The following is a 16175-nucleotide window of genomic DNA, read 5'->3' on the forward strand; positions in this document are numbered from 1 at the left end:
CCCATACGTGCCCTGTCTGGGGGTTGTATGCTCCTGGACCAGGGATCAAACCTGCAACTTAGGCATTTGTTCTGACTGGGCATTGAACCCTCAACCCTTCTGTTATGGATAATGCTCCAACCAACTGAGCCATAGCAGCCAGGGCCAAATTTCTGATTTTTAAGCTAATAAAATTGGATGTAATGGTTTATGTTTTCTCTACATATATGTGACAGCTAAGAATTTCCATGCACGTGTCCTCAGGTGCTCCATGTTTTGGTAAGCAGTGTGATGCAGTAGAAAGAGTTCTACTCTAGATGGGACCTGAGTTTGCATCCAACGTATATGGCTACAGGCCAGTTGTTGAACTGCTCTGAGCCTCACTCTTTTTCACATGTAAAAGGGAATAGTGAGGCCCTGGGTGGTATGGCTCAAAGGATTGAGCACTGGCCTGTGAAACAAAGGGTCGCCAGTAGGATTCCAAGTCAGGGCACATGCCTGGGTTGTGGGCCAGACTCCCAGTTGGGGGTGCCATGAGAGGCAACCACACATTGATATTTCTTGCCCTCTCTTTCTCCCTCCCTTTTCTTCTGTCTAAAAATAAATAAATAAAATCTTTTAAAAAGGGGGGAATAGTGAGGATTAGAGGGGTCAAGTACCTACTAGCTCAGAACCTGGCACTGATTGGTGTTCAGAAATTATTTCATCTCAACGTGGGAAATGAGTAGAATATGTGTAGAGAAGTTAATAGGTAAAGTGATAGGATGGACTGTGTTGCTTCTATTTCAGGTCTCTGCTGAATCTCTGAATATGCCTGCAATGAACTCTCATGCGAGGTCAATCGAGGTATTTCTAGAAAAGATCTACCGGCAGAGCAGTTGTGTTGTTTATACCTGGGATACTCACCTTTAATGGGTGGAAGCAGATCTAATGAGATTGTTAAAGGCCTTAGGTAATAGTGAGATGTTATCGTTTGAAAAAAGAAAAAGAAAAAAAGGCATGTTAACCTAAACAGTAGGGCCCAAGGTCCATTAGCAAATCTTTGACCAACACTGGTAAACTTCAGGACCCCGATGTCTTCAGTAACCGCAATACTACAGGTTTCCCCCGCCGTCCAAAAGTAGTTCACTCCTATGAAACTGGTGAAAGCTGAAATAGTGTAAAGTGAAGAAGCAATCACCTTAGGACCCATCTTGTTAACAGATGCCCAAGCAACTCGAGGTAAAGGGCAGGTGCTTATGTGTACAGTGTAAAGCTGGTTGGTGCTGAGATACTGATTGTAGTTCCCAGGGAGGGAGCTTGATGCTGACATTCTCGCTGCTAGGGGTGTTTGCTGCAATGCAAATGCTGACTACTATTCTTGCTTTTCGTCGTAAAAGAGAAAATTTTCTCTGGATTTATTTCTGTTAGTGAAAACAGGTACTAACATAGGTCTTTGTAAAAGTGAAGTGCCATAAAGTGAACTTTGGAAAATCAGGGAATACCTGTATTTATAATACCTCAGGCTGAGATTAGCCCTGCTGCTTATTCTTGTAAATGTAGTAGAAAAATTTATCCTCTATATCAAACCTCTGTAATATTAAAAGCTAATTAGCAACATTTTGTGACTAAATTAGTTAATCCATCAAATGTTGATTTGCAAAATATATTCACAATATATTCACAATATATTAAACAATAATATTCACAATATATTAAACAATATATTCACTGACATTCTTCTTTGTCATTTTCTGCCCTTTATCCTTATACTTCCCTCTTGTGTTCCTAGTAGACTTTTTGGAAATGCCACTGTTTCTGTCACTAACTTCATACATTTCCCCAGAACTTTTCTGTTTAGATTAGTGTTTCAAAATAAAGTGATTTGCCCTGGTACTAGTATGTGCCTTTAAAATTACCATGGGCATGATGACAGATGCCTTTTTAGAAATCCTGCAAACTATTGGAGGGCCATTGATACCACCGTTACTGTAAAAGGAGCTGTATTTTATCGGACCCCTGTTTGGAGCCTTTAGATTACCCCACCCAATTTTCTTTTTCTTCTTCTGTTAATGCTCAACAGAAACCTGAAGATAGTTAAGTCACAACTTTCCGACCTTGTGCACATTGCTTCTCTGGTTTACTGCCATAGGATACTGTGGCAATATCTTACAGACATCTTTGATGGCCAATCAGAAGCAGTTAAATTACCTTAAATTTTTTAAATAGAACTGTGACAGCCAATAAGAAATCCTTTGGGTGGGAACTGTAACAACCCTTTCGTGCGATTTTAAAAAAAAATTCTAAATTTTCAGCACCCTCTCTTTTGGAAGCACATGAGGCCTTACTGCATCTGCTGTGTGCATTTGCCAGGCATTTCCAAGCCTTAAGTTCCCTGTAATTTGAAGTCTGGCTCTGACCCCTGTTCTGCTTCTCAAGGTAACTTTAAAACAGGAAGTGTACAAAGGAGGTAACTGATGACGTGAACAGCCAATCATGGCTTTTTGTTCCTAGCCGATAAAGCAGCTCAGCCAATGGGACCACTCTGGAGGCAAGGTTTGGTGTCAAATAGCATGCTAGATTGAATGCCTTTGACTGTTAAAGTGGAAGGAGGCTGCAGGGCTTCATTGGAGCCTCGGAGTTTTTCACTGAGGCAGGGGTCAGCTGAAAGACAAAGAAAAATGGCGAATAGTTTGCTGGGGGGTGGGGGGACAGCTGTTCGGGTTTTCACTGGAGTGGACATTCCAGACTCAGGTTTCTGCATCTCCTGCTGCCTTTTGTTTCCTCCGTCTTTTTTGGGGGGGAGGGATAGGAGTGATTTAAATTCTCCCTGTCCGAGGAGATATAAATAACTACATGTAAAATTAATGCAGTTCCCGGTAAGTTTAATTCTTTGTTTTGTGTTAAAATGGTAGAAACTGTTTAGCTTCAGAGAGTGTAGACAAGTTGCACTGTTTCAGAAAATGGCCACTTTACATTCCATGCATACCTTTTGGTGCACCTAGAATACCTTGCTCTGTTTAGATTTTGCATGCCCTTCAGCTAGGATTTCTTTTCCTAGTTGAGCGACAAGATCAGGTACATGAAGAAAGGCTAATCATTTTTCAGGGGCACACAGAAGCAAAGCACTTTCTCTTTGCATTGGGTAAACTTAACTGTTTTCCAAATAATTTTCCTTTGTTCAAGTGCACTGAAGCTTTCCTACAGAATAAGCTGAGTTGTTCAAAGACTTTTTCTATTTTCATGCACTTGGTTGACATCTGTGTTTTCAGAGGTGGAAGCAACACTATTGCTGTTCTAAATTGTGTTAAAATATGATTTGCACTGATGCAGGTTCTAATGGTGAAGGCCTATATGCCAATGTGAATTTCTCCCTTAACTTTCTTATTTATCTGTCTGCTTCTAGATTCTCATAAATATCAATTAAGTAGCAATTTTTACTTAAAAATGCACATTTTAGCACAAAATGCTGGTTGGAAACATACTTCTTCACTATATTGGCAGTGACAAGAGCAAATCTTTTCCCACAAATTTCACACATTGTTTGTCAGGTGTTTATTTGGTTCTTTAAAATGGTGTGAGCAAAATGCTTTTCATTTTCTGTGTGAAATATTTAAGTCCTAACTTACCTGCAATTTGTGAATAGGAAAGTTAAGAGTATAGGCACCCTGTTTTTTGCCCTTGATATATATTTTTTCCTCTAATGGCTATGAAGCTAATGCAGGTTGCTGATCAATAACCAGTCAGTTCTTGTGAATAGTGAAATCTTCCATCTCATGTACTAAAGAGCTATAATTCACTCGATTTTAAAAAGCAGTTCTTTGTTTTCTTTTTATTTGCAAGCATGGAATGAAGGTCATCGGAATATTTCTGCAGCAGGCTCAGTGTGGAGCAGTGAGCCAGCAGCACTCGGTCTCTGGGTAGGCAGCAGTAGCAGGCCATGTTAGAGAGAAGTTTGGAGGGTGTTGATTTGCCTTTCCCTCACTTTCCTTTGAGTAAAGGGTTTACCTGAGGAAGGGGATCGATAGGTGTTTAGAATTTGGATTCTTAGAATTAGAGTGATAAAGCAGTCAAAGTTGCTAGATGCAGGCTTCTGTCGTTGCTTGCAAAAGTGACCTTGAAAAACTGCCGAGGAGTTGAAAGATTGAAGGACAAAGTTTGTTTATACAGATTTGGACTGAAAAGCTCTATTTAAGATGAAAAGAAACTGTACTTCTGATGTCCTAGTTGAGTGTTTAGTGGGAATATGTTATACATTCAGATTAGGAGTTTTCAAGCAGTAAGACAATAAGGCTATATTCATTCTCTCCCACTCTTATCCATTCCCTCCCCCCAGCAAAAAAATTCTAAATCCTTTTGGTATGATAGTTGAGTGAACTGCCTAACAGATTCAGAATTCCTTGCATGCTACCTTGTCTTCTGTGTAATCTAGAGGGTACTTGTTGAAGAATGGTATTCCAGGAGTTCAAAGTAATGTTTGTGAAACTTCTTTTGAGAATTGGAGTACTTAGGGTAAGAAAACAGTCATTCTGGGAAGTGATGTCATAAGAGAAAATAATATGTATTAAGGACTACATTTTAACAAATAATTATTTAAGTTTATCTTTTACAAGTTACTGATTTATATGTTATCAGTTGCTTTAGGTTTCATATACAATTTAAAAAACAGATACTGCATGGCCCTAATGACTCTGGGTGAAGGCCTGGAGCAGGGGAGGCAGACAGTAAGTGGGGCACAGTATGAGCCTAGATAAAACTCTTCATACTAAGAACTTTGTGGATTTGGCTTCTTGGAGAGATATCTAGCCACTGTCTCTAGCCTGGACTTAACCTTTTTAGGGTCATGGACTCTGAGATCTGACCTACTACCTGGAACATGAACATAGGCATGCCTGTGCAGAACCTTGGTGACTAAGATATTTTTCAGTATATATTGAATGGTGTTTGTATGATCTCTTCGTTTATACTTTAACCAGATAAATGTTTCCCAGAGAAGTGAAAACTCTACTTCCATTAGGAGCAAAGATCTTCTAAGGCCAGCTATAACTTAGACCAGGGGTGGCTCAGTGCGTCGGGGGGAGGCTTAGATGGGGTCTGAGATTTGAGCAGTTATTTACTCTATTTACAGTATCTGAGGCAGCATGGTGCAGTAGCAAAAGCAGGCTATTTAAAGTCAGAAGACTTGTGTTCAGGTCCCCAACAGCTGTCACCAGATTTGTGAGCTTGGGCAAGTCAGCCATTTAGTGTCAGCTTCCTCACATGTAAAAATGGGTCCTAAAAATAGCACCTTCCTATTTAGTGGTGAGTCTCAAAAGAGATCATGTATGTCAAAGTGCTTTGCAAATCGTGAAGTGCTACATAATACTAGCTGTTACTAATTCAAACTATTGGGGGGTTAAATGCTTATGAAGATAGATGTGGTATCAAAGAAAAAAATGACAGTATTTTAACATGTTTACCAAGGAGTTTGTTTAAACCACACATCTCTCTTAAACTGATTGCACATGCCTTCACCTGCATATTCCTGTTTATGCCGATATGACTCTGTAATCCATATGTCGAGACCATCAAACCTTTCCTTATCAAGACTCCTATGAAATAATTTTAACCCCTTTGGCAAAAATTAGGGTCCTCAGAATAAGATGATAAGGGAATTCTGATTTTTTGGAAACCCTTATTAGATTTAGGAACCTCTTAGATAAAAAATTGCCAATATGATACTGAGATTTGCATTATAATTCAGGTAAGTTGTAATAGTTGTAGATATTTACCAGCAGAGGTTACATTTTTAGTTTATGTACCAAATATTTATGAAGTTAACCGGGAGCCATTTTTTTGCTTGCCTTGTGGTCATATGATCTGCTGTCCGTTTTTAAGCTTTGGAGGCAGTTATAGCTTGCACAGTAGTAGCAAGCAAGTAAATAAATGTTGGGGTGAAGACTTTTAAAAAAAATAATGGTCTTACATCAAAATATAATAATTTGCATAAATTTCACACAGTTGATACCTGCTGTGAGATACACTTCCAAAATAAATAGTGAAAACGCATGGGATTCTGGTTCTCACCCATTTTATGTACCTGCTGTCATCTATTTTTAGGACTTTTTTTTTCCTGCTTGAAGCTGGGTGGCTATTTTGTGATCTGTTTGATTTCTTGTCCTGTTAAGTCACTTCCTCTCAGGCATGGTCAGACAGCATTGATATCTGCCTGCTCTCTGTGCATTGAAAGAATTGTATACAGGCAGAATAGAGCCTGGCAAATTGTCATGGGCCTCTTTAAATAGAATTCCAGTTCTGGGGATGTGTATATTAGAAAACAGCAGTCATGGTTAAAGTGGGCTTTTTGATCCTAAAATAAGATGAGGTCTCTTTTTAATGAAGCTATATACTTTGGGGAGGCTTGTTACCCCCAAAAATATTCTTAAAGCATGAATGAAGTTATTTTGCCTATCTCTTTCCTTTGTCATAAATGCATACAGAGTTTGTATATTCTTAAGTTAGGTTCATGGAAATCACTTAGGGAATCTAGTCTAGTTTGCTTCTTGTAAAATGGGGAAGTTGAGGCCCAGAGAGGTTAGGTGCCCCAGTCTTTCAGCCTTTTAATGACTGGCCTGCTTCGGTTCAGAGATTCAGCTCCCACTCAGTTCATTCCATGTTTCTTATATTCCTTTAGGTTGTGTTTGCTTTTTATTCTCCATATTTCTCTATACTTTGGTACATCTGTACAGGTTTGCTATTTGAACACAGAAAATGGGCCGTGGGAGAGGTTTAGGAGTCTCCATGTAGAATCCATTGGTTAGAATGTCTGCTGTGGCAGCAGACTTTCCCTCCCTTTGGGATCTGAAGATCTCTTGTCTCAGCTGGTTGCTTGTTCAGAAAGCTGAGAATCAGCTAGGAAGCTAATGGTGCCCACCTGGCCGAGGTGTCCCAGAGAGCTGGGTTACTTTTATGCATTATAGGGAAGTAAACTAAGGTTTACAAATACAACACCTGTGTGCCAGTTTGTTGGTTTTGTTTTGTTTGTTTTTGTTAACACACCTCAAGAACAAGCTAATTCCCAAACAAGTTTGGGCCTGGTTCTTCAAGTGAGTTGTTAAGCCGACCTGTTTTTAATAAACAAAGATCTCAGGATTATTTCAAGCATTTGACAAGTCTGAAATAGAAGTCATTGTCAGTATATTCCCAAAATAATATTTTAACTATGCCAGCTTTAATCTTTACCACCAACAAAGTGGCATTGTGTGTCTGCACTTGTGTGTTTGTGTAGTGTGGACTTGGTTTTTCTTATTTGTGTATTCTCTGAAAGACTATGACTACTTGAAATTTTTAAATGTTTTTGCAGTTGGATTTCTTTTTCCTATTTTCATATATTTGAACAAAAGTTAAGTTTATTGAAGGAATGAGAGCTTAGATGGTGTAATCTAGTAATATTTAGTCCTGAGTTATACTGCGACTGAAAATTATAGTACCCACACACATGGATGGTGTCTACTTCTTGTCTGTATTTCCCAGAAACTCAGTTTTCTTTTTTAATCTGTTCTTTCTGCTGCCTCAGTTTTGGGCCCAGCTCTTTAAAAGTTGGTCAGATCCTATTTGTATCATCACTCTTATCTTTCTGTCTCTCCCTTCTGCACATCCCAAAGCCAGACCTCACTGCTCAATAATTGATGGTGAGTTTTTCTCTATTTAGAGTGTTTACTATAAATTAAACTACAGTTTTGCACCCTACAATGAAAAAGGGCAGTTGAAGGGTAAGAAATGATGGTAAATACCAGTATAAAGACAGAATGAAAGATTAAAAAAACCTAGTAAATGTTTAACTTTAAGAGGCATAACATAGCTTGTGACCTTGTGTTCCTTAGGTCAAAGGAAGAATGGAGACAAAAATAACCACAGCAAACAGCAGTGCCGATTCACCTGGTTATCTTTATTTTTTTTTCAAATGTGCTATCATTTTTGTCTGTGTCCATAGTTTCAATTACATAGAAAACTGAAGGGAAGAGCTGCTTGACTGGAAATATCCAGATAAAATGAATTTTTCCTTTATCTGTATTCTAAGGTATATAGTTATTACCTTTAAGAAAATTCTAAAGTTGGATTCTTTACATTTCCTTTCACTAATTCACCATGCATTCATACCTTTTATGTGAAAACTTTTAAAATGCATACGAATAAAACTTTAGGATCTAACAGTCCTATAGGGGGAACAGATGTTGTATGTCAAATACATGAAACTGATGTGGAAAGCACAAACAGGACACAGATTTTAGAGGAGGGGACACCTTTACTTATAGCTTAGAAATGAAGGGGGCAGTTTAACTGGGCATTGGACTCGGGGAGTAGGGATAAGGGCATTCCAGGCATGTGGACAGGAGGAGCAAGGTCATGCCTCAAAAAGTGCAGTGTGGGCTGAAGAGGGCAGAAAGCGGGCTAGTCTGTTCAGAGCATACGGAGATGAGTTCAGGGCGGGAGGGACTGCAGAGAAAGGAGTGTGGAGATGCAAGTTGTTGGGTCAGGTGTTAGAGGGCTTTGACTGCCTAGCTAAGGAATTCGAATTGTCTCTGCTTGACATTGGTGAACGGTTGAAGATTTGGGGTAATAGGTTGATATGGCATTATTGGAGCCATGCTTTTATACGAATTATTAATCATCATCTAGCAATGAATAGAATTGTGAGTAGAAGACACTGGAAACAGTGAACATGCAGTGAGTTCACATACCAGGTTTACAACTCTTACTGGACTTTTATGAGGGTTAAAAGTAATGTAAAGAGCTTAAAGTCAGACCTGGCATACAGCAAATACTAAATAAATGTTAGCTATTATGATCATCATCATTTTTATTATTATGTGGAGGTGATGAGGGCCTGAACAGAGTTCATGGTAATGCAAAGAAGATTAGGAGATGGACACTGTTGTTACAGAATTCAGAAGTTGATTAGAATCGAAACAGAGTCCAGGATGCCCCTGAGATTTCAAGCCTGGATAACTGGAAGACAGAACGAGAAAAGTTAGCAGGAGCAGGGTTGGGGAAAGAGGAAGATAGATGTGATTTTGAATACGTGAAGTGTGACTTCTGGCTGGCTTCCCAGTTGGAGATGGTCGGCATGCAGGACTGGGACCTAGGAGAATATCAGAATTGGTAATTTATATTTGAAATTTAAGCCATAGAGATTATAACTGAACTTGGGGAATGGATGGGAGAGAATCAAGGGAGGGAATGGACAGAAGAACCAGAAGAACAAAGCTTAATGTTAAAGATGGAAACAAAGAAAGGTCGGATCCCGAAGTTGAGACAGGTAGGAATGAGCATGGCAGAGTCCTCCAGGTCAGTGTTCTCTAAACTTTTTAGGAATTGCACACCCCGGTTACCTGAGTGTGTAGTTCCCATATATGAATTAGTATTCTTTACTCTAGTCACTTGGCCATTTTTTTTAATGTCAGTTTAGTTAAAACCATAGAATATCTGTAACTTCCCCTGTCCAGGCACACAGAACCAATTAAAGGTGTCACTGTTTAGAATAGCCCACGTTTTCTTCAGGCTGCTTAGAGCACCATGCATGGTAGTTAGTCTTGTGATAAGTTAAACCGAGGGAGGGCATCAGTATCAGCCCATAGGTTAAATATTCAGAAAGCCAATATTAACATTTTCAGTGTGTGCCTTGATATGTAAAAGATTAGAAATACTGCTCTAGGATCTGGTGGCATTCACTTCTGAAAACATACAAATATTTCCTTGAACTGTTATCCAGCTGTTCCTTGAGATTAGTTATATAGGGGTGTGTGTGTGTGTGTGTGTGTGTGTGTGTAACTTTAAGCTTTCTTGTTTCACCTTTAAGGTACACACACATCTCCATCCAGTGCAAAGGCTAGAGTGTTTTTCCCTCCCCAAGTTGCTTTGTGTTTAATTTTACTGGTATTAGTTAGCTTTTGAAGATTCAAACGGCAGCATTCTGTGTGAAGTCAATGATAAATACACATGTGTAGGAATTTGGCAACATTTGCTTTTAGCAAGTAATTTATAGTCACATGATAATGATAACAGTGATGAATAATACACACAGTAGATTACCAGGAGTAAGATACCCACATCTGTAGGATTTAGCATAATTTTTACTATAAGGCACTTGTATTTAGTTTCTAGACTAGGTATGTAATTATCCTCAATCTAAAAAAAAGTAAAGGCAATAAGAAACTTTTCACTAGAGAAATACCAGTAAATTTCCAGCCATCTTACCTGGTTATTTATATATTGAACTCCATGATGATTTCTTTTTTGGTGACTGGGCAAATGCTCATGAAGCCACCCTTGAAGGTAGTTAAGCATTGGAACAGTTTGCAATGTTTCTATGAAACATAGCACTTTAGAGTTAATGGAGTGACTTTATATTCTCTCACTTGGTAATTACCTAAGGTAGGTGGGACGCCCAATTCGTGGCTGAGGAAACAAGGGGCGGAGCCTAGTGACATAAGCCCTGTGCCCTTTGCACTGTACCTTGTCACTGTATATGGGAAACACAGTTTTAACTGTGTCTGTCTGATGGGCCTGATTCCTCCTCCCACCTCCCCCTTTCCTGTGTGCCTCTGCCCCCAAAAGACACATTTAAAAAAAAAAGAATTTTTGCAGAGTTTGCATATAATCTTACATTGTATGACTAATCAAGTTATTGTATAAAAGGATTAAATATGTTGTTGAATTATATTATTGAATAGTCAAATTGAATTATTTTTCAACGTTTTTGTCAAACAAGATAGGTGAACTGAGCCACCTTTCTTTTCAGAACAAAGCATGAGCACTGCTAGTGTGTTAGGAAATTGTCTTCATCAGTCCTGAATTCACTGATGTCACATAGGTACCATATTTTGTCTTGTATAATGTGCAGTTTTTTGCCTAGGTTTTTGAGGGGAAAATAAGGATGCACATTATACATGGGTATAATAGTCCTGTGTATAATGCACACAAACCGTGGGTGCGCATTGTACGGAGCAAAATACAGTAGTCGAAGGACTTTTCCAGATAGGATGTTAGAGTTGTGGTAGGTGTTCTGTGGTGTTCCATGGTGTTCCATAGCTTGTAGAAGCATACTTTGTGGTATGTATTGGGCACCTCCTTGGGTTCTTGGACCACAGAGATTGGTATTTTTAGATGAGTCATGGTGTTCTTAAATAATCAGTTTCTTTAATAGTTCTTAGCTGTGATTTATACTCCTTGCTTTACCCCTAGGGAGGTAGTTAGAACAAAGGAATTCACCATGTTCACAGTGTAGCAATAACTATAATTTTGGAGGGCTACATACATGTAGCTAGATGATTCCTCCTGTTAGTGTGTAGCCGTGGAACCATCTCCAATAAGGGCGCTAGGCTAAGGCTGTTCCTCTGAACTATAGTGAGAAGACAGAGCGACCGACTTCCATCACCAGGCCCCCAGAGAGGGTGAACTTTGAGCTTGATCTACCAGAACTTTTCATCCCCACTCGTGCCTGTGTTTGATGACAAGATATCCCCAAGTCCCAGGTCTTAGGGACAACTGCAGTTTTGCCATGCTTGAAAACCTTGAGCTTTCTACTTTGAAATGTCTAAGAATCTGGCATCTTGGCATTTTGGAATACTTTTTCCAGGAGGAGGATCAGGAAAACTAAAGAGAAAAGTGTTGGTGGATTTATGTTCCAGGCTGAGAAGACCCACAGGTTCTTAAGTGTTTGGTGCTTTACTGAGTTATCAATTCTTAAAGAGGGAGGAGAACATGCAGTGAAAAAGCACACCACTGAGAATCAGGGCATATGGGATTTAGTTCCAACTTTGGCACATATTTTGCCCTGTGACCAAAGGCAAGACCCTTGGTCTATCTGGATAAAGTATCTTTATCTGTCAAATGGTAATATTGGTATGTGTGCTGTTTTTGCAGTGAAAAACAAATGAGATACTGTACAGAAAGCTACTTTACAAAGTGCAAAGCGTGTACAAATGCAAGAGATTAGCATAACCATCTCAGTTGCTTTGCACTCTTTGAAGTGGTCTTTACACTCTCAGGTCCTGACAGCTGTGTACATGGAAGTGGGAGATTTAGTGTTTGGTTGTCTTGGAAGATTTGTTTTATCTCATGCCTGCGCTCACGCCCCCCCCCCACCTTTTTCTTTCTTTGAACAATTAAATCAATGATAAAAGATGCCAAGCAGAGGGCAGAATTCAGTGTGTCTGTGAATCAGCAGAATAGCAGAATCCATACAGCCAAATCAATACAGCCAGTCTTATCTTGACATTCCTGTAACACCATCCAGGTTTTTAATTGAGAATTCTCTGAGCAGGGATGATGATATGCCATCTGGCTTGTGTGTGATGTTTGGTATTTTTCACGGCCTTTTGACATATATGTACTGAACCTGGGGATTCTTGCTCTCTGGCTACTAACCTGCTATGTGTTTATGATCCTGGGGAAATCACCTAACTTCTTGGGGCCTCTGCCCACCTACAGCGGCACCTTGCAAGGTCTCCAGGGCCAGTACGTTTTCTTTAATGTATTTGCCCTGTACTTTACCGCCCCCCACTGTTGGCAACTGAGTATTCATAGGTGCAACTGACTGACCTAGAGACATGTAAATGAGAAGGATAAAATAGAAAAGAAAAAAGAGTGCTAGAGCCTGGAAAGAGACAACAGAGAAATAAAAGAAAGATATGACAGGAGACGGTAGTGTTGTTATCATCTTTTATGATTGCCACAGAGATGCTGGGAACAGGGAACAAGTGGACAAAAATGATTCTTTGAGTTAAAGACTTTTAATTTTAAGTCAGTGATCAAAGCTGAGATTGCTCATCTCTCTGAACAGTTTGAATAGACATGTGCTTTAAAACAGTGCAGAAAGTGAGAATGAACAAGCTATACCAAGTCAAGAACAGAATTTTAGAGCTTTTGCATTTCCACTGTTTACTATATCATGACCTTGAGCAAGTAACTTAAAATACCCAATTCTCAGCTTTTTTTATCTGTAAAATTGGAATAATATTGATATTTTTATCACTGAGCTGAGTGCAGATCAATTGAGGATAATGTATATGACAAGTAGTTTGTAACTCTAAAGGTCTTAAGGTGGCGTCTTTGAAACATTTTTCAGAATCCCACTAATCCCACTTCTCACCTCTCCTGAGCATGCGCAAACAAAGGATCCTGCCAGAAGGTGGACCAGGGGTTATTCTCAGGGTTTCTGAATCGTAGAAGGGATCCAGTAAGCAAAATGGCTCTTTGTTTTAGGGTAACTGTGACTCCAGCTGCTGGCACTATTTCTGTCTCCAGCTCATGTTGAGATTCTTTCAGGCTCAGGGCCTGAAAAACCAGTTACTCATCATTCTCTCTGCAAGAATTTATTTACTCCTATTAAGCTGGAGGGTCAAAGAGATTGACAGATATTTCTGTGGAGCAGAGGGGTTTGTCCAGTTTACTCCTAATGGAGGCTGAACAGGTGAACGAGCCGTATCACAACTGATTCAGGGCAAGCTTCTCAACCTCTGGCTCTCAGCTCTCCTGTCAGTAAATGGGGAATAACAGTACCTCTGGCACGGAAGGATTTGATGAAATAAAACACTTAACATTTTTTAGAACTGGGTTCTAAATGTTATCTGACCCTTTTTTGGTAAAGGCCCAGGTAATACTTTCAGCTTGCAGGTCATAAGGTTTCTGTTGTAACACTTCCATTCTGCATTGTAGTGTGAAAGCAGCCATAGACAATGGGAATGAATGAGTGTTGCTGTCTTCAGTAAGACTTAATTTACAAAAAGAGGCTTGTGGACCTTTGCTTTAGAATACTTTACTAAAGGATTTGGCCTTTTTTCCCCATCATACAAAATACTGATAGTGTCTTATTGCTGTCATATATGCAGGAATGGTTTAAGTTGAACATTAATGAAGGAATGAGGAAGAAAGTATATGAGGTAAGATGTTTAAACACCATTTCTTTTCCACAAACACAGGTTTTAAAATGTTCCGTACATGCCTTCCTATCAATTTCATTGCTTATAACCAGTTCTTTCTATCTGATATAGGTCTTCATTTATAACTATATTATGATCTAGGCCCTGTTTAAAAGATTATGTTGTAGTAGATAGCAAACAGAAACATATTTTTGTTTTTGAAGGAAAAGTGTTTCTGCTGCCAATTTAAAAAATGTGTCCTCGTGAGCAGATCTTCAGGGAGAGCAGTGTGCAGTTAGTTCCAACCCTTACTCTTTTGGGAAGCATGTTTTTTTTCCGGCAGGCAGTTTGACAAGCTTCATACTTGGCCTCTTGGAGCTAGAGACAGGCATACCCTCAACCACTAAGCTTGGCATTTGTCAGGAAAGGGGTCTCCAGTAAGGCTACATTATTCATTCTTATAGTAGTTGGTGTCATCTGGTATTCAGTTATGTAAGGGAACTTAAGTAGTAAGGTTTCTGGCACTAAGCTTAGTGCTTTCTTACTTAAGTGGAAACCTTAGATGAGCTTAAATAAAGACCTCTTTTCTGTCTAGTCACCCTGCCTTCCCTTGTATTATTCATTTATGGCATCCTCAAGTAGTGAAGTGTCAGCCTTCCGAATCAGACCACCCCTTAGCATGTGTTCAGTGTATACATCAGTCCTGGAGTAGCTCGGTGGCATGACTGGCCCAAGGCTGCCAGCGGTGGGCAGCAGGCCAGTTCACAAACATAGGTCTTTTGATTTCCAGAGCAGTGTTATTTTTCTTTTTCTGCAATTGTCAGTTCGAGGTTGATTTTATGGTGGAGAGCATATGCCTCCTTGAGGCTTGAAGGGCTTTCAGCCATGACTGATAATGGCACATGTCCTGAGGTCCATCTGTATGCACGTGAGAACCAAATTCTCTGTTAGTAGAATTGTGTTGTTTTGGAAATCTCAGTTCTTACGTTTAGTTTTCATTTTTCTTTGTAGTTTGGAAGACTGTCTAAAATAGCGAGCTCAAATTAACTTTAATCCTACCCCGTTTTTTTCTTTTCTTATCCATCTCTTTACTCATATTAATATTCCTTCTTTCTTTTAAACTCTCACTCACTGTTTGAAACACAGCATCCCAACAGTTCTAGCTAAATCAAATAAAGAAAACTGTAACTGACTTAATTCCTGAAGCAGTACTGGAAAGTAAAATGCATGTGATAGTGCTGCTGATTGGGCTTTAAAATAAAAGTCGTGTCATCTAATGACAGGAAAACATGATCAAAATGCAAGTCTAAAGGGTCGTGAAGAAGATCCATGCTTTGCGCGTAGGGAGATACTTGTTGGGGTCTGTTAAGCTGAGACAAAGGGATGATTGAGGACACGCCCAGCCGTCTAAAGGCTGCCAGTTGGAGTGTGGAGGCACTAAGGGGAAAGATGGTACCAATGTTTGGATGTGTTTTTCATTCAAAACTGGGCTAAGAGATATTTGCTTGCATTTGACAATGAAAGCATTATTTTTAGGTAAAACTTCACTGCCAGGGATGAGTCAGCTCTAGTACTTGAATAGAACAGCATTCGTCAAGGATTGGGCTTCATTTTAGGTGAGCTTTCTGTGGTCCTTTTTGGTTAAACTTGAATAGTTGTTGTGATATTAGGGTTTTAAAGTATTATCACCCCAAAACATCTGATTTGGTTTTAGTTAGTTCAGAGAGCTGTACTGTGGGTTTTGGCACATTATAAAGGACTTTTGTAGAGAGAATGAGGTACATGCCAAGAAGTAGAAGAGCTAAAATCTAAAGGTACAAGAGTTTTAGAAATCAGGGAATATGGCAATAAAACCTTATATTTCTCTTTGTATTTTATGGCTTTGATACATTCTTTCTATATACAGGCATCACTAAGGGAGGATTTGGCAAGCATGCACCTGGTCAAAAGTAAGAGTTTGAACGATTTCCAAGAGAATACTAAGAGGACCACTCTGCTTCTGAGATGTTTTGAAAACTACTTAGGTCTCTTTTTCTTTCTTCAAGAATGATAAAGACTAATTAGATATTAGAGTAACAGCTAGATTGGCCACCATTGAGTGATCTGATTGAATCATCTTATTTCCTTCATGGTTTTCTCCTTTTCTTGTTAATGGATGGCCAAACAGGTATTTGCCTTCCTTCTCCTCCTACTTACCTTATTGTCATAAGTTTTTCAAACTGCTAATCTCTCCTGGTCTCCTTTCTGAGAAGGTTCAGACTTTCAAAAGATTTACATTTAGGAATCGTATGCACCGTGTTTCCTGTCTTCCAGTCT

General features: G+C 39.3%; 1 protein-coding gene across 5 annotated transcripts in view; it reads left to right on the top strand.

Moving 5' to 3' along the window:
- Nucleotides 1-16175, top strand: part of NFYC (nuclear transcription factor Y subunit gamma) — a 66489-nt gene that overhangs the window by 16282 nt on the left and 34032 nt on the right. Inside the window, exons 1-2 of one of the 5 annotated variants that reach the window (XM_045859084.1) lie at nt 2752-2837; nt 13830-13880. The exons of 2 other annotated variants lie outside the window; for them this stretch is intronic. Coding sequence is in view for 1 of the 3 variants with exons in the window: in XM_045859080.1 (XP_045715036.1) it covers nt 2640-2712 (73 nt within the window). In the remaining 2 variants the exon portion in view is untranslated. Of the gene's footprint in view, nt 1-2614; nt 2838-13829; nt 13881-16175 lie in introns of those variants that run through there. 2 more of the 5 variants (XM_045859080.1, XM_045859082.1) reach the window with 2 other exon arrangements.

This window comes from Phyllostomus hastatus, unplaced genomic scaffold (genome assembly GCF_019186645.2).
Source record: "Phyllostomus hastatus isolate PE091 unplaced genomic scaffold, TTU_PhHast_1.1 phas_scaffold_182, whole genome shotgun sequence".
Taxonomy (NCBI): Eukaryota; Metazoa; Chordata; class Mammalia; order Chiroptera; family Phyllostomidae; genus Phyllostomus; species Phyllostomus hastatus.